The 18810-nt window shown below is 43.3% G+C and overlaps 1 protein-coding gene across 17 annotated transcripts in view; it reads right to left on the minus strand.

The window, feature by feature from the left end:
* Prp4k (pre-mRNA processing factor kinase PRP4K) overlaps positions 1-2039 on the minus strand; it is a 30515-nt gene extending 28476 nt beyond the window's left edge. For 14 of the 17 annotated variants that reach the window (XR_015045451.1, XR_003834650.2, XR_015045450.1 and 11 more), the window contains exon 1: positions 1815-2037. Coding sequence is in view for 2 of the 17 variants with exons in the window: in XM_029468276.2 (XP_029324136.1) it covers positions 1815-1855 (41 nt within the window). In the remaining 15 variants the exon portion in view is untranslated. Of the gene's footprint in view, positions 1-1814 lie in introns of all 17 variants that reach the window. The other 3 variants (XR_003834653.2, XM_029468278.2, XM_029468276.2) reach the window with 2 other exon arrangements.
* Between the last annotated feature and the right edge of the window lie 16771 nt (positions 2040-18810).

Raw genomic sequence — 18810 nt, forward strand, 5'->3', positions numbered from 1 at the left:
ACAGGATCTAGCGCCACAGGATTGTTACAAGAATTAATGAGCTACTATTTGAATGATTTGAATAGTACCTGGTCCCTAGTGACTTCGAATACATTTTTTTTTTTTAAGCTGAAGTAAAGAGGCTGACAAATGTACAGGCCATTAAAACAAAAGCCATTTGACCCTTTGAGGAAAATGTAAACTACGTAATATGTGTGCCCTTAATTTTTCTATTTTGAATAGCTTCCCTGTAACTACAAGCTATTCAGAGTAACTCCAAGCCATTTAGGTCAGCAACACACATAGTGCCTGCTTTCATATCAAATTGTTATTTACTCCATTAATTATTTCAAATTAGCAAAAATAGGACACATTGAGAAGAATTCCATTTACACAATTTCTGTGGGGGAAGGGAGGATAAATTAAAAACTACCGTCAGTGTTATGTAGTTGCCAGAGCCTAAACAAACCCACGCTTATAAAGATAGGATTAAATACGCAAATAATAGCGCTGACTCTGACTCAAAATAAATGTGAGTGAACTCTCCCCTCAAATTAAGTGAATGGACATAATACCAAGAACTTTTCAGATTGCCAGAACACTACTTAGCTGTACAGTCGAAGACACCCATCAAGCTAAACTAACATCCTGTAACTGCCACACCATGAACTTGGACAATAAGCTATCTTAAAATCCTATCTGTTCTCTGCTAAGCCCAACTGTCACAGCCACAATGCAACTTTCAAACATACTTAATAAAAAACAAATTTTCTGTCAAGCTGAGTAAAGTAAATGGCAGGGGAACCCCAAACTAGACTCTCAGCAAAGAAACCAAGCTATCTGTCACAAGTTGCTGGAAACGGTATCAAACACTTTCCTAAACAGGCTGAAAACATAGATAATACAGATGTAAGGGGGGGGGGGGGTTGCTGTTGCCACCCAGTCTTCAGTGGTATTCTCTTTAAAGTTAAGCTTTCCTCGAATAAACGTGGGAAACAAAACATTGCTCTTATTTAAGCAACAGCTAGTCCTTTTGCTTATTCAAGGATGTGTTCTCTTGGCTTCAAAAACTTCTATAGTCGCTTAATTAAAAACACCGATTAGAATGGTTTAGAAGTAGCAACGATTCCTAATACTTCTCCCATGTCCCTTCCTAAAGGCAAAAACAAACAAGGGCAAAAAACTGCCAGGCCTCAAAACCCAGGTAGTCTACCTTACTTTGCCTCAAGTTTGAAAGTTAGAAATAAGCTACCAATGGACAGAGAAATACCGGGTTGTGGTTGGAAGGAAGAGTAAAGGGCAAAGGACTTCGCTAGCACAATTTCCGGGACAGTCAAAAGTGTGACCCTAGCACCCTCGTCTCTGCTTTTACCATCAGCAGGATCGCAAGGATAGCATATGCGTTAGGAAAGCGGGGCTTAGCCTGCCGGCCGCCACTGTCCCTCGGGTCCCTTTAGGGAAGGAGATCGCCGAGGGTTGAGATCGGAGAGCTCCACGGTCCCCCAGGGAGGAGCAGGAAGGCGCGACCTCAGGGCAGCAGCAGCCACCACGCAAACTGGACCTGTAGAGGCCGCTCGTGCCGCCGCCTCCCGGGGCAACGACGCGCAGCAGGCCGCGCTGTCGGCACCCCAACAGCCACGGCCCCACCGGCAGCAAAGCCCGGGCCGCTCCCACGCCTCCTGCCGCACCACCCCCGGCGCGCGGCAAGGCAAAGTTTGGCTGTCGCCGTTAGGCCTGAACTTTCCCGCCCGTCGCGCAGGTCGCCGCCGCCGCCGCGGTCCCCCGCACTGCCGGCCTGGAGGCCCAGCTCCGACCCACCCGCGCGGTGCACTTACTCAGCTTGCTCCCGCAGCGACGGGGGCTCCGTGGCGGCCATCTTGAACTCCCCGACTCCTCCGCGATGCTGGCGGCGGCTCGGCGAACCGTGGACGCCAGTGGAAGCGGAGGAAGAAGGGACAAGCAGCCGCGCATGTGCGGAGCACGTAGAGAAAAGCGGCACTCGGGAGTCCGCGCTAAGAATCCGGATAGAAAAACTCGGCGTCCGGGGGCGGGGCGCGGGGGCGTGACGTAACTTCCGGGGCTAGGGGGCGGGCCTTGGGAAGAAGAAGGCCTGATTCACTTAGAGCGCTGGTTGTGTGTGCAAGTGTGAGTGTGTAAGTGTAGGGACCTGCTGGAGACAGGAGCAAAGAAAGGGGTCGGGTGCATTGCTGAGAGCTGATTCTCCTTGTGATCCAGTAGTGGGTGAAACCTGCTGTGTCTCTCCTTGTTGCTGATTGGTTAGCGGAGAGCTCTTAGACCTGGCCTAATTTAAACAGCCAGAATATCTGCCAGGTCCCCTTTTGACCTTCTGTTCTTTATGGTATGCTTTATATGGGAATTAAGTTTTCTGTTTCTGGGAGGAATAAGTTGGAGATAATGGACGTCGTCTGATACTGAAATAAGACCGATTTCCGATTTACAGACACCATTCTTCACAGAGTAAAATAAAGCACTTCTAGGCCCGGACACACAAAATAGATGTAATAAAATTGCTCTTGCCGGGCGTGGTGGCGCACGCCTTTAATCCCAGCACTCAGGAGGCAGAGGCAAGCGGATTTCTGAGCTCAAGGCCAGCCTGGTCTACAGAGTGAGTTCCAGGACAGCCAGGGCTACACAGAGAAACCCTGTCTCGAAAACCCAATCAATCAACAAATAAATAAATAAACAAAATAAAGCACTTTTTAGAAGTGGAGCTGGTGCTGGAAAACTTTTCCATGGAAGATTTTCTTTTTCACCAAGTTCATTTCCACGCTATTACGAATTGGAGAGTGAAATCGATGCCTAAAGGCATCCCAAGCTGTTACTGTTAGCAGATATTGAAACATTAGCTTAATCGTGCAGGAAACATTTACAAAGTGACAGGCCAGACAATTACAATTCCTTGTTTTTTTGTTGTTGTTGTTTTGTTTTTTTGTTGTTGTTGTTTTGTTTTTTTCCCCCGCTTGGGGCCCTGGTAAAGGAACGGCCGGACCCATGGCCGCAGTTTCCGCGGATCAGGACGGAAGTGAGCGCTGCACCGCGGAACCAGCTTCCCGGAAGTCTTTTGGCCAGCCGGAGAGACGCATGCGTGCTGGTGGCCAGAAGAAAGCGTGGGCGTGTTCAAAGCTACCCGCGGCGGTTGTGGCGTTAGTACCGCGGCCGGCAGCTATGGGGAGGCCCTCCCAGTTCCCTGCTCCTGCTCAGCCTGTCTCCGCCTCCCGATCTCAGCCCCGACCTCTCCACTGCGGCAACGTCAGCACAGCGGCTTGCCAAGATTGCGTCTGTGCGTACCCCAAGATCCCTCAAGTAGAGAGAGGTCCGCCTTGTTCGGTGACACCGTGGAGACCACAGCGCTTGGCACGGCGCCGGCAGACAATGCAAAAAGTTGAGGCTTTGGAGGCAAGCGTGTCTTTGTGAAAGTTTCATCTTTTCCTACCATCTGTGGTTGCTTCAAGTATTATTCCAAACGAGCTGGGCATTCTTTAAATAATTGAAAAATATATTTGAAATATGTGTATTTCTGTGGAGAGCTATTAATCTCGTACACGGTTACCATGGAACCCAGTGAGCTCTCAATAGGCTAATTGTAACAGACTACAAACAAATTACGAGCATCGTAAAACCCTTTGACTCTTGGAGTTTCCAGGTGTCTTTGAAGAGTGTAGAAGCCATTTGGGCAGCACTTAGGTTTAAAATTGGGATTTGGACCTTTAATGGGAAGACGCCAAACTGGTGTTAACACGCTTGAGGCATCGTGCCTGTCTTAGTGTAATTTTTTGTTGTTTTAAAATAGTTCTGTGCATTTGTGAATTTGGACAAACTCAAAGGAAAATCATCCCCCAAGTGGATAATTCCACGTTGAACCAGCCCGAACATGTTGGATTATTTTTAGCCCTTTCCTATGTGAAATATTAAATTTTCACACTCGTGTACACAGTGTCATCGCTTGCTTTTTTTCCCACAGCAGTTCTCAATTTTTGCTTCATTCTGGTTTGCCAAGCATCTTTTAACTACATTGTTGTCCTTGTTACTAGGTATCTAGATTGTATCCGCTTTGCAGCAGTATTAACCATAAAGAGAAACACCTAGAACAATGTTCTAAAACAAAGTAAGGGCTGGCTGGGAGGTGGCTCAAGTGGGAAAAGATGCCTGTCAAGAGACCTGAGGGCTGGGCGGTGGTGTGGTACACACCTTTAATCCCAGCACTTGGGAGGCAGAGGCAGGCAGATTTCTGAGTTCAAGGCCAGCCTGGTCTACAGAGTGAGTTCCAGGACAGCCAGGGCTACACAGAGAAACCCTGTCAGAAAAAAGAAAGAAAAAGAAAAGAAAACCCTAACTAAGACAGAAATTGGTACCAGGGGGTGGGGTATTGCTGTGATAGGCCTGACCATGCTTTTGTTTGGAAGAATGGGACTACCTTTTGCCTGGTCTGAGGCTAAAGTGTAGAGACTCCGTTAATTGCATTAAATGATACACCTGCTTGATGGATAGGGTCAATTATATGAATATGGAAATGAATAAAGGATAGAAGAATGCATTGCAGTAGCTGGGAAGTGGTGGCGAACACCTTTAATCCCAGCACTTGGGATGCAGAGGTCTAGAGTGAGTTCTACAGAGAAACTCTGTCTCGAAAAACCAAAATAGCCGGGCGTGGTGGCGCACGCCTTTAATCCCAGCACTTGGGAGGCAGAGGCAGGCGGATTTCTGAGTTCGAGGCCAGCCTGGTCTACAAAGTGAGTGCCAGGACAGCCAAGGCTACACAGAGAAACCCTGTCTCGAAAAACCAAAAAAAAAAAAAAAAAAAAAAAAAAAGAAAAACCAAAATAATAATAATAAAATTTTAAAAAATGCATTGCAGTCTCTGAGAGAGGTATATAAGTTGCCGTGTTGTGTGCAATATGAAATTGATGCTGAAATCACTGCCCAGAGATAACTTGAATGGTTAAGGGATGATTACAAAAGGGAAGGGAAATGCACCTACCCTAATGTGCTCTTGGCTTTCCTCTGACCTGGGTCTCAATAACTCTTCCTCTTAAGTATGCCCCACTTAAGTCACAAGCTTCTCATTCTGCACATTAAAAACAACAACAAAAACAGTTTCACCCCTCCCCGTGACTTTGTCTTGATATACTTATTGACTACCTTATCGAGATCGTGTACTGAAACTTGGCATGGCGGTGCATAGCACCATTCCCAGCACTTGGTAGAAGGAAGCAGGGAAATCAGAAGTTCAAGATAACCCCTGGTTACAAAGTAAATTAGGGGCCAAGATGGGCTACATGTAACCACATCTCAAAAACCAAATAGATTGTTATAGTGTCAAAAACCAGGCGCTAAGACCAAAGTGTTACAAGGTAAAAATTCAGTTTACAGCCAGGTCAAACTTGCAGTCCCCATGAAGTAGGAGAGAGAATCAGAAGACTAAAAACATGGGAGCCTCTTTGTAGCAAGTAAGCAGGTAATTACAAAAGAGCAGAATTTTTACAGTTGTTTTTAATGATCATGAGAAAAGTGCAGTTCCTGGAACATACCCTGAAACAATGGAAACAGGGCATGATGTGTAAATCATAAGGTTATAAAGGAAGAACAAATCAAAACAAGCAAACAAAACCAAGTTGGCCTTTAGCTTGGGACATGACTAGAGAAACACGCAATAGGGAACACTAAATAAATCAAACTCTAACCTCATGTTTAACTGGGAAAAGGAAGGAAAAATTTGGAGCCAACAGGACCTTAACAAAAATGAAGGGAGGAGGAAGGAAGGTTGCACTGAACTTGGCTGAAGCTGCATTCATGTCCCCACTGAACTGTCTGCTGTCTACCTCCTTGTTTAAATGAGGAAGCTGTTTAAATACATCACCATCCAGCGCATCGGTAAGCACCATTAATCTCACCACTAAGACATAATGAGTTCATCCATCTCCCCAAATTCCCGTACCACAGTCTCAGTCTAAGCCTTGCTCTTGTAACTCTTTGTTGTGTTATTTTTTTTTTTTTCTCAAGATGTGAATGTCTGTTTACCTCACACAGGGCACCAACAGCCAACCAAAGAAACGATTCCACCAAAGGCTAGCTGGTGAAGCCAATGTGTTTATTGGGTTTAGTTGTTGGAGCATGTGTAAAGAGGTATGTGAATGACCACAAAAATGCTGCCCCACTGAAAAATTCCACCTGGCATGGGTGAAACCTCCTGAAAGCTGTATAGTTTGGAATCTTTTTCTTTTTATTCACCTTTTACTGTCTGTTTCCTCTAGCATCTTTAAGGACATGGAATTCTGGAGGAGAATTTTGTGCAGGACTGAGGGAAATTAGGGAAGGACTGGGATTCAATTGAGGGTTCAATGATCCTCCCCTCCACCCCCCCTCCCAACCCCAGGGAAGGTCAACAGGCCCAAGTCTGTTGAGAACTTCCCACAGGTAGTCACAGCTTTGCTAAGATATGACTAGTTATGCTATACCTGGAGGACAGTGTTTGTTATGCTATTATTGGCTTTCAGCTTGACCACAGTTGGAATTAACTAAAACCCTAGTGGCTGAGTACACCTGTGAGGGATTTTTCTTAATTAAATGATTTGAAGTAGGAAGACCCATCCTAGATCCCAGATCACTTGAGATAGGAAGATCCCACTTAAGTCTGGGCTACCCCTTCTGATGACAGCCTATATAATAGATGTGGAAGAAGGAAGGAAGCACTAGCTCTTTGCCTGCTAGCTCTTGCTGGCCAAGCCATTCCTTCACTAGCCTTAGAGCCTACTTCAGTATTCTGGCATTATACTAAAGACTGGCTGAGAGCCAGGACGTGGTGGTGCACACCCTTTAATCCCAGCACTTGGGAGGCAGAGGCAGGCGAATTTCTGAGTTTGAGGCCAGTCTGGTCTACAGAGTGAGTAAGGCTACACAGAGAAACCCTATCTTGAAAAAAAAAAAAAAAAAAAAAAAAAAAAAAAAAAAAAAAAAACCAAAAACAAAAAACCAAGCTGTGATATCCAGCCTCATGGACTGAACAACTACTGGATCCTTGGACTGACTGACTTTCTTTCTTTCTTTCTTTCTTTCTTTCTTTCTTTCTTTCTTTCTTTCTTTCTTTCTTTGTTCCTTCCTTCCTTCCTTCCTTCCTTCCTTCCTTCCTTCCTTCCTTTTTATATATTGGTTACTTTATTAATTTATGTTTCAAATGTTGTCCCCCTTCCTGGTCTCCCCTCTGCAAATCTTCCATCCCATCCCCCTCCCCTTTGCCTCTAAGAGGATACTCTCCACCCACCTGCCCACTCTGGCCTCACCCTCTAACATCCCCCTGCGCTAGCGCAACAAGCCTCCACAGAACCCAGGGCCTTTCCTCCCGCTGATGCCAGGTAAGACAATCCTCTGCTACATATGTAGCGGGAGCCATGGATTCCTCCGTGTGTACTCTTTGGATGGTAGTTTAGTCCCTGAGAGCTCAAGGAGGTCCAGTTCGTTGATATTGTTGTTCTTCCTGTGGGGTTGGAATACCCTTCAGCACCTTCAGTCCTTCTAACTCTGGGGTCTCCAGGCTCAGTCCAATGGTTGGCTGTGAGTATCGCCATCCATCTTAGTCAGATGCTGGTGGAGCCTCTCAGAGGACAGCCATACTAGGCTCCTGTCTGGGAGCATTTCTTGACATCAGCAATATTGTTGGGATTAGTGTCTGCAGATATGGGGTGAGGTGGGTCCCAATGTGGGGTACTCTCTGGATGGCCTTTCTTTTTGATAAATAGCCATTGTAGCACTAGCTGGATCAATGTCAGCCACTCTACTAAATCAAATATATTCAAAAATATATATATGTGTGTATATATATTATATTAAATATATGTCCTATTATCTGTCCTGTTCCTCAGAAAACCTGGACTAATACAGTATATAAACGTGTTCCTCTCTCTTCTCTGACTCTTCTAATGCCTTTTGCTTTGCTCCTATTCTCCACCCAGAAAGTGGAGTACGCTTTCACAGCACATCCTCCAGCTTCAAACCATGTGCCCACAGCAGCAACACTTCAATAAAGTCAAACGTTTTATCATGCCTTGTCAGGGCCTTGATGGTTTAAGCCTGGCTGATGTTCCAGTCTCAACTTTCAGCCATAGAATTTAGTGAAGCAAAAGCAAGTGCTTTCTTGTGGTAATTCTAAAATAAGCTGTATGTTTTCTTCCCTGAAGGCCTACAGTTTTTCTTATTTCTCTTACACAAATATCTCTTCATCCTGACTCTTCAGGCACTGTCTTAAACATCAGTTCCATGAGAGCTCTTATCCAGATAGTAGCTTTCCTTCTGGTCCCGATATACACATGGGCCTATCTTTCCTGTATTTTCCTTAAAGTAATCTGTGGTTTTCCTAATAAAACACTGATCTGCAGCTGGGGTAGTCAGTTAAAGGAAGTGTGTGTGTGTGTGTGTGTGTGTGTGTGTGTGTGTGTGTGAGTGATAGTTAACTTTGATTGGCAACTGGACAATATTCAGAATCACTATGGAAACATGTCTTAAGATGTGTCTAGCTCATCCGGCCGGATCAGCGCCGGGGTAGCTAGAGCGCAGGGTTGCCTGACACCCGCCAGCTACCCACGACCCCCGCCACAGGATTTTGGGACTGCTGGTGAGTGGAACACAGCTTCTGCCCCAGTCCAATCACGCGGGACCTGAGACTGCTCTGGTTGGGGAGAGAGAAATCCGGCCTACATAGGGCCACAAGCCTCTTCCGGTCAGAAAAGCACCGGGGCAGCTAGGGCGCAGGGTCGGCTGACACTCGCCAGCTACCCACGACACCCGCCACAGGATCTTAAGACTTCTGGAGAGTGGAACACAGCTTCTGCTCCAATTCAATTGCGCGCGGGACCTGAGACTGCATTAGTTAGGGAAGCAGAAACCGGCCTGAGTAGGGCCACAGGCCTCATCCGGCCGGATCAGCACAGGGGTAGCTAGAGCGCAGGGTTGCCTGACACCCGCCAGCTACCCACGACCCCCGCCACAGGATTTTGAGACTGCTGGTGAGTGGAACACAGCTTCTGCTCCAGTCCAATCACGCGGGACCTGAGACTGCTTTGGTTGGGGAGGCAGAAATCCGGCCTACGTAGGGCCACAAGCCTCTTCCGGTCAGAAAAGCACCGGGGCAGCTAGGGCGCAGGGTCGGGTGACACTCGCCAGCTACCCACAACACCCGCCACAGGATCTTAAGACTTCTGGAGAGTGGAACACAGCTTCTGCTCCAATCCAATTGCGCGAGGGACCAGAGACTGCATTAGTTAGGAAAGCAGAAAACTGGCCTGAGTAGGACCACAGGCCTCTTCCGGCTGGACCAGCACTGGGGTACCGCCAGCTACCCACCACCCCCGCCACAGGATTTTGAGACTGCTGGTGAGTGGAACACAGCTTCTGCTCCAATCTTTAAACAGTGACAACAACAACAACTAACCCCAGAGATTACCAGATGGCGAAAGGTAAACGTAATAATCTTACTAACAGAAACCAAGACCACTCACCATCATCAGAACCCAGCATTCCCACTTCGCCCAGTCCAGGGCACCCCAACACACCGGAAAAGCTAGACACGGATCTAAAAGCATATCTCCTGATGATGGTAGAGGACTTCAAGAAGGACTTTAATAACACACTTAAAGAAATACAAAGGAACACTGGTAAACAGGTAGAAGACATTAAAGAGGAAGCACAAAAATCCCTTAAAGAATTGCAGGAGAACACTGCTAAAGAGTTACAAATCCTTAAAGAAAAACAGGATAACCAAATCAAACAGGTAGAAGTCCTTAATGAAAAACAGGAAAACACATCCAAACAGATGATGGAATTGAACAAAACCATACTAGACCTAAAAAGGGAAGTAGACACAATAAAGAAAACCCAAAATGAGGCAACACTGGAGATAGAAACCCTAGGAAAGAAATCTGGAACCATAGATACGAGCATCAGCAACAGAATACAAGAGATGGAAGAGAGAATCTCAGGTGCAGAAGATTCCATAGAGAACATCGGCACAACAATCAAGAAAAATGTAAAATGCAAAAAGATCCTAACTCAAAACATCCAAGAAATACAGGACACAATGAGAAGACCAAACCTACGGATAATAAGAGTGGATGAGAATGAAGATTTTCAACTCAAAGGACCAGCAAACATCTTCAACAAAATTATAGAAGAAAACTTCCCAAATCTAAAGAAAGAGATGCCCATGAACATACAAGAAGCCTACCGAACTCCAAATAGACTGGACCAGAAAAGAAATACCTCCCGACACATAATAATCAGAACAACAAATGCTCTAAATAAAGATAGAATACTAAAAGCAGTAAGAGAAAAAGGCCAAGTAACATATAAAGGGAAGCCTATCAGAATTACACCAGATTTTTCAAGAGAGACTATGAAAGCCAGAAGATCCTGGACGGATGATATACAGACACTAAAAGAAAACAAATTCCAGCCCAGGCTACTATACCCAGCCAAACTCTCAATTAACATAGATGGAGAAACCAAAGTATTCCACGACAAAACCAAATTCACACATTATCTCTCCATGAATCCAGCCCTTCAAAGGATAATAACAGAAAAAAAAACAATACAAGGACAGGAACCACGCCCTAGAAACAACAAGAAGGTAATCCCTCAGCAAACCTAAAAGAAGACAGCCACAAGAACAGAATGCCAACTTTAACAACAAAAATAACAGGAAACAACAATTACTTTTTCCTTAATATCTCTTAATATCAATGGACTCAACTCCCCGATAAAAAGACATAGACTAACAAACTGGCTACACAAACAAGACCCAACATTTTGCTGCTTATAGGAAACTCATCTCAGAGAAAAAGATAGACACTACCTCAGAATGAAAGGCTGGAAAAGAATTTTCCAAGCAAATGGTATGAAGAAACAAGCTGGAGTAGCCATTCTAATATCTGATAAGATTGACTTCCAACCCAAAGTCATTAAAAAAGACAGGGAGGGACACTTCATACTCATCAAAGGTAAAATCCTCCAAAAGGAACTATCAATCCTGAATATCTATGCTCCAAATACAAAGGCAGCCACATTCATTAAAGAAACTTTAGTAAATCTCAAAGCACACATTGCACCTCATACAATAATAGTGGGAGACTTCAACACACCACTTTCACCAATGGACAGATCATGGAAACAGAAACTAAACAGGAACACAGAGAAACTAAGAGAAATTATGAATCAAATGGATCTGGCAGATATCTACAGAACATTCTATCCTAAAACAAAAGGATATACCTTCTTCTCAGCACCTCATGGCACCTTCTCCAAAATTGACCACAAAACAGGCCTCAACAGATACAAAAATATTGAAATTGTCCCATGCATCCTATCAGATCACCATGGACTAAAGCTGATCTTCAATAACAAAATAAATAATAGAAAGCCAACCTTCACGTGGAAACTGAACAACACTCTTCTCAATGATACCTTGGTCAAGGAAGGAATAAAGAAAGAAATTAAGGACTTTTTAGAGTTCAATGAAAATGAAGCCATAACATACCCCAACTTATGGGAAGCAATGAAAGCATTTCTAAGAGGAAAACTCATAGCTCTGAGTGCCTCCAAAAGGAAACTAGAGAGAGCACACATTAGCAGCTTGACAACACACCTAAAAGCACTAGAACAAAAGGAAGCAAATTCACCCAAGAGGAGTAGATGGCAGGAAATAATCAAACTCAGGGGTGAAATCAACCAAGTGGAAACAAGAAAAACTATTCAAAGAATCAACCAATCAAGGAGCTGGTTCTTTGAGAAAATCAACAAGATAGATAAACCCTTAGCCAGACTCACTAGAGGGCACAGGGAAAGCATCCTAATTAACAAAATCAGAAATGAAAAAGGAGACATAACAACAGATCCTGAAGACATCCAAAACACCATCAGATCCTTCTACCAAAGGCTATACTCAACAAAACTGGAGAACCTGGATGAAATGGAGAAGTTCCTAGACAGATACCAGGTACCAAAGTTGAATCAAGATCAGGTTAATGATCTAAACAGCCCTATATCCCCCAAAGAAATAGAAGCAGTCATTAATAGTCTCCCAACTAAAAAAAGCCCAGGACCAGATGGGTTTAGTGCAGAGTTCTATCAGACCTTCAAAGAAGATCTAATCCCAGTTCTTCACAAACTATTCCACAAAATAGAAACAGAAGGTACTCTACCCAACTCATTCTATGAAGCCACAATTACTCTGATACCTAAACCACAAAAAGACCCAACAAAGATAGAAAACTTCAGACCAATATCCCTTATGAATATTGATGCAAAAATCCTCAATAAAGTTCTTGCTAACCGAATCCAAGAACACATCAAAACAATCATCCATCCTGACCAAGTAGGTTTCATCCCAGGGATGCAGGGATGGTTCAATATACGGAAATCCATCAACGTAATCCAGTATATAAACAAACTCAAAGACAAAAACCACATGGTCATGTCGTTAGATGCGGAAAAAGCATTTGACAAGATCCAACACCCATTCATGATAAAAGTCTTGGAAAGATCAGGAATTCAAGGCCCATACCTAAACATGATAAAAGCAATCTACAGCAAACCAGTAGCCAACATCAAAGTAAATGGTGAGAAGCTTGAAGCAATCCCTCTAAAATCAGGGACTAGACAAGGCTGTCCACTTTCTCCATACCTATTCAACATTGTACTTGAAGTCCTAGCCAGAGCAATTCGACAACAAAAGGAGATCAAAGGGATACAAATTGGAAAAGATGAAGTCAAAATATCACTTTTTGCAGATGATATGATAGTATATATAAGTGACCCTAAAAATTCCACCAGAGAACTCCTAAGCCTGATAAACAGCTTCGGTGAAGTAGCTGGATATAAAATTAACTCAAACAAATCAATGGCCTTTCTCTACACAAAGAATAAACAGGCTGAGAAAGAAATTAGGGAAACAACACCCTTCTCAATAGTCACAAATAATATAAAATATCTTGGCGTGACTCTAACTAAGGAAGTGAAAGATCTGTATAATAAAAACTTCAAGTCTCTGAAGAAAGAAATTATAGAAGATCTCAGAAGATGGAAAGATCTCCCATGCTCATGGATTGGCAGGATCAACATTGTAAAAATGGCTATCTTGCCAAAAGCAATCTACAGATTCAATGCAATCCCCATCAAAATTCCAACTCAATTCTTCAACGAATTAGAAAGTGCAATCTGCAAATTCATCTGGAATAACAAAAAACCTAGGATAGCAAAAACTCTTCTCAAGGATAAAAGAACCTCTGGTGGAATCACCATGCCGGACCTAAAGCTCTACTACAGAGCAATTGTGATAAAAACTGCATGGTACTGGTATAGTGACAGACAAATAGACCAATGGAATAGAATTGAAGACCCAGAAATGAACCCACACACCTACGGTCACTTGATCTTCGACAAGGGAGCTAAAAACATCCAGTGGAAGAAAGACAGCATTTTCAACAAATGGTGCTGGCACAACTGGTTGTTAACATGTAGAAGAATGCGAATCGATCCATTCCTATCTCCTTGCACTAAGGTCAAGTCTAAGTGGATAAAGGAACTTCACATAAAACCAGAGACACTGAAACTTATAGAGGAGAAATTGGGGAAAAGCCTTGAAGATATGGGCACAGGGGAAAAATTCCTGAATAGAACAGTAATGGCTTGTGCTGTAAGATCGAGAATTGACAAGTGGGACCCCATGAAACTACAAAGCTTCTGCAAGGCTAAAGACACCATCAATAAGACAAAAACACCACCAACAGATTGGTAAAGGATCTTAACCTATCCTAAATCAGATAAGGGACTAATATCCAATATATATAAAGAACTCAAGAAGGTGGACTCCAGAAAGTCAAATAACCCCATTAAAAAATGGGGCTCAGAACTGAACAAAGAATTCTCACCTAAGGAATACCGAATGGCAGAGAAACACCTGAAAAAATGTTCAACATCCTTAATCATCAGGGAAATGCAAATCAAAACAACCCTGAGATTCCACCTCACACCAGTCAGAATGGCTAAGATCAAAAATTCAGGTGACAGCAGATGTTGTTGAGGATGTGGAGAAAGAGGAACACTCCTCCATTGTTGGTGGGATTGCAAGCTTGTTCAACCACTCTGGAAATCAGTCTGGCGGTTCCTCAGAAAATTGGACATAGTACTACCGGAGGATCCAGCAATACCTCTCCTGGGCATATATCCAGAAGATGTCCCAACCGGTAAAAAGGACACATGCTCCACTATGTTCATAGCAGCCCTATTTATAATAGCCAGAAGCTGGAAAGAACCCAGATGTCCCTCAACAGAGGAATGGATACAGAAATTATGGTACATTTACACAATGGAGTACTACTCAGCTATTAAAAGGAATGAATTTATGAAATTCCTAGCCAAATGGATGGACCTGGAGGGCATCATCTTGAGTGAAGTAACACAATCACAAAAGAACTCACACAATATGTATTCACTGATAAGTGGATATTAGCCCAAAACTTAGGATACCCAAGATATAAGATACAATTTGCTAAACGCATGAAACTCAAGAAGAATGAAGACCAAAGTGTGGACACTGTGCACCTTCTTAGAATTGGGAACAAAACACCCAGGGAAGGAGTTACAGAGACAAAGTTCGTAGCTGTGATGAAAGGATGGACCATTTAGAGACTGCCGTATCCAGGGATCCATCCCATAAGCAGCTTCTAAATGCTGACACCATTGCATACACTAGCAAGATTTTGCTGAAAGGACCCAAATATAGCTGTCTCTTGTGAGACGATGCTGGGGCCTAGCAAACACAGGAGTGGATGTTCACAGTCAGCTCTTGGATATATCACAGGGCTCCCAATGGAGAAGCTAGGGAAAGTACCCAAGGAGCTAAAGGGATCTGCAACCCTATTGTTGGAACAACATGATGTACTAACCAGAACCCCGGAGCTCTTGTCTCTAGCTGCATATGTATCGAAAGATCGCCTAGTTGGCCATCAATGGAAAGAGAGGCCCATTGGACTTGCAAACTTTATATGCCCCAATATAGGGGAATGCCAGGGCCAAAAGAATGGGAATGGGTGGGTAGGGAAGTGGGGAGCGCTATGGGGGACTTTTGGGATAGCATTGGAAATGTAATTGAGGAAAATATGTAATAAAAATATTAAAAATCAAAAAAAAGATTTGTCTATAAGAAATTGTATATATTAGGTTAATTGTTGAGGGAAATCGTGCCTAAATGTGGGTATTACCATTCTATAAGCTGGGGTCCTGGGCTAGATAAAAAGGAGAAAATAAGCTGAGCACAAATGTTTATCTCTCTCTGGCCCCTGCCTGCATAATGCAATGTGACTGGCTGCCTAGACCCCCCTACCCACTGCCTTGCCGTTCCACCATTCCCTTCCTTACTGAAGTCGCTGTTGTTAGATATTTTGTCACAAAAATAAGAAAAAAAATTGATTCAGTAGGTGTTTTAGTATGGGTTTGACTGCTGTGAAGAGACACCATGACCACACCAGCTCTTATAAAGGAAGACATTTGATTGGGGTTGGCTTACTGTTTCAGAAGCTTAGTCCTTTGTCATCATGGTAGGAAGCACGAGAGTATGTAGGTAGACATGGTGCTGGAGGAGCCAAGGCTTCTACATCTTGATCCTATGGAAGCATATCTTGAGCATATATATATATATATGCTTTATATATATATATATAAAACCTCAAAGACCACCATCACAGTGACACACTTCCTGAAACAAGGCCACCACCTACTCCAACAAGGCTACATCTCCAATAGTGCCACTCCCTGTGGCCAAGCACCTATTTAAACTTATGAGTCTGTGTGGATCATATTCAAACCACCATAGTAGGAAAGATTTATTTGGGACAGTCTCATAGATTTTGAACACTATCTTGGCTCCTTGATTCTGGGTGTGTGGTGAGGCAGAATGTTAAGGCAGAAAGTGGACTAGAGTTAAACAATTTATCTCACTATATCAGAAGTAGGGAAGACATCAAAATTCCAACTTAATTCTTCAAGGAATTAGAAAGGGCAACCTACAAATTCATCTGGAACAACAAAAAACCTAGGATAGCAAAAACTCTTCTCAAGGATAAAAGATCCTCTGGTGGAATCACCATGACTGACCTAAAGCTTTACTACAGAGCAATTGTGATAAAAACTGCATGGTACTGGTATAACAACAGACAAGTAGACTAATGGAACAGAATTGAGGACCCTGAGATGAACCCACACACCTGTGGTCACTTGATCTTCGACAAAGGAGCTAAAACCATCCAGTGGAAAAAAGACAGCATTTTCAACAAATGGTGCTGGCACAACTGGCGGTTATCATGTAGAAGAATGCAAATTGATCCATTCCTATCTCCTTGTACTAAGGTCAAATCTAAGTGGATTAAGGAACTCCACATAAAACCAGAGACACTGAAACTTATAGAGGAGAAAGTAGGGAAAAGCCTCGAAGATATGGGTACAGGGGAAAAATTCCTGAATAGAACAGCAAAGGCTTGTGCTGTAAGATCAAGAATCGATAAATGGGACCTCATAAAGTTGCAAAGCTTCTGCAAGGCAAAAGACACCGTCAATAAGACAAAAAGACCACCAACAGATTGGGAAAGGATCTTTACCTATCCTAAATCAGATAGGGGACTAATATCCAATATATATAAAGAACTCAAGAAGGTGGACTTCAGAAAATCAAATAACCCCACTAAAAAATGCGGCTCAGAACTGAACAAAGAATTCTCACCTAAGGAATACCGAATGGCAGAGAAGCACCTGAAAAAATGTTCAACAGCCTTAATCATCAGGGAAATGCAAATCAAAACAACCCTGAGATACCACCTCACACCAGTCAGAATGGCTAAGATCAAAAATTCAGGTGACAGCAGATGTTGGCGAGGATGTGGAGAAAGAGGAACACTCCTTCATTGTTGGTGGGATTGCAAGCTTGTACAACCACTCTGGAAATCAGTTTGGCGGGTCCTCAGAAATTTGGACATAATACTACCAGAGGATCCAGCAATACCTCTCCTGGGCATATATCCAGAAGATGTTCCAATCGGTAAGAAGGACACATGCTCCACTATGTTCATAGCAGCCTTTTTTATAATAGCCAGAAGCTGGAAAGAACCCAGATGTCCCTCAACAGAGGAATGGATACAGAAAATGTGGTACATTTACACAATGGAGTACTACTCAGCTATTAAAAGGAATGAATTTATGAAATTCTTAGGCAAATGGATCGACCTGGAGGGCATCATCCTGAGTGAGGTAACACAATCACAAAGGAACTCACACAATATGTACTCACTGATAAGTGGATATTAGCCCCAAAACTTAGGATACCCAAGATATAAGATACAATTTGTTAAACACATGAAACTCAAGAAGAACGACGACCAAAGTATAGACACTGTGCCCCTTCTTAGAATTGGGAACAAAACACCCATGGAAAGAGTTACAGAAATAAAGTTTGGAGCTGTGACGAAAGGATGGACCATCTAAAGACTGCCATATCCAGGGATCCATCCCATAATCAGCTTCCAAACACTGACACCATTGCATACACTAGCAAGATTTTGCTGAAAGGACCCAGATATAGCTGTCTCTTGTGAGACAATGCCGGGGCCTAGCAAACACAGAAGTGGATGCTCACAGTCAGCCATTGGATGGATCACAGGGCCCCCAATGGAGGAGCTAGAGAAAGTACCCAAGGAGCTAAAGGGATCTGCAACCCTATAGGTGGAACAACAATATGAACTAACCAGTACCCCAGAGCTCTTGACTCTAGCTGCATAGGTATCAAAAGATGGCCTAGTATGTCATCACTGGAAAGAGAGGCCCATGGGACTTGCAAACTTTGTGTGCCCCACTACAGGGGAATGCCAAGGCCAAAATGTGGGAGTGGGTGGGTAGTGGAGTGTGGGGGGGGGAGTGTATTGGGGCCTTTTTGGATAGCATTGGAAATGTAAATGAGGAAAATACCTAATAAAAAAAAATAATTCAAAAAAAAAAAAGAAAAAGCAGATCTTAAAACAGCCAGTATTTCTCCAATGTTCATATCAATGGTGCTTTATTTAATAAAACTACTTGCAAGATAAAAAAAAAAAAGGAAAAAAAAAAAGAAGTAGGGAGGAAAGGGGGTCGGAAGAGACAGACAAGGAGTAGGCAAGAACAAGATGTCATCCTCAGGGATCAGCTTCCATTACCTAGGCCGGGCTCATTAAGTTTCTCTTGCCTCCAATGAGCCCATCTAACTGTGAACCCATCAGTAGATTAATCATTTGATGAAGTGAGAGCCCTCAGGATCCGGTTAGTACCCCCAGATTCCCAGGTAGCAACAACACCTTTTGCACATGGTTTTGGGGAGACATTTTAGCAGCCAGTATATTTATTTGTATGCTTGTTTCTGTTTTACTACACTACAAATGATTTTGTGATTAGACTATGTTTCTTCTATCATTTTGTGCCTAGGTTTTGGCAATACCGAACACAGCACTAGGTAATCATAAAATATGTTGGGGGAAATCATGGAAGAAGTTAAGATCCTTGATTATTGTGATGTCATTGAAAACATGGAGGACGAAAGTTCACCTTACCACACATACAAAACCCCAAAAGAATTAAAAACAATCAATTTAAAGAGAAGGAAGGCTCTTTCTGTTCCCAGCACATCCATGGCTCATGGTCCCAAAAAACACCTGAAGTGTGTAGCTGCTCCAAAGCATTGGATAAGTTGGCTGACGTGTTTGCTTCTCATCCATCCACTGGTCCTCACAGGCTGAGGGAATGCCTGCC

This window comes from Mus caroli, unplaced genomic scaffold, assembly GCF_978045245.1.
Source record: "Mus caroli unplaced genomic scaffold, Mus_caroli_1 scaffold_15, whole genome shotgun sequence".
NCBI lineage: Eukaryota > Metazoa > Chordata > Mammalia > Rodentia > Muridae > Mus > Mus caroli.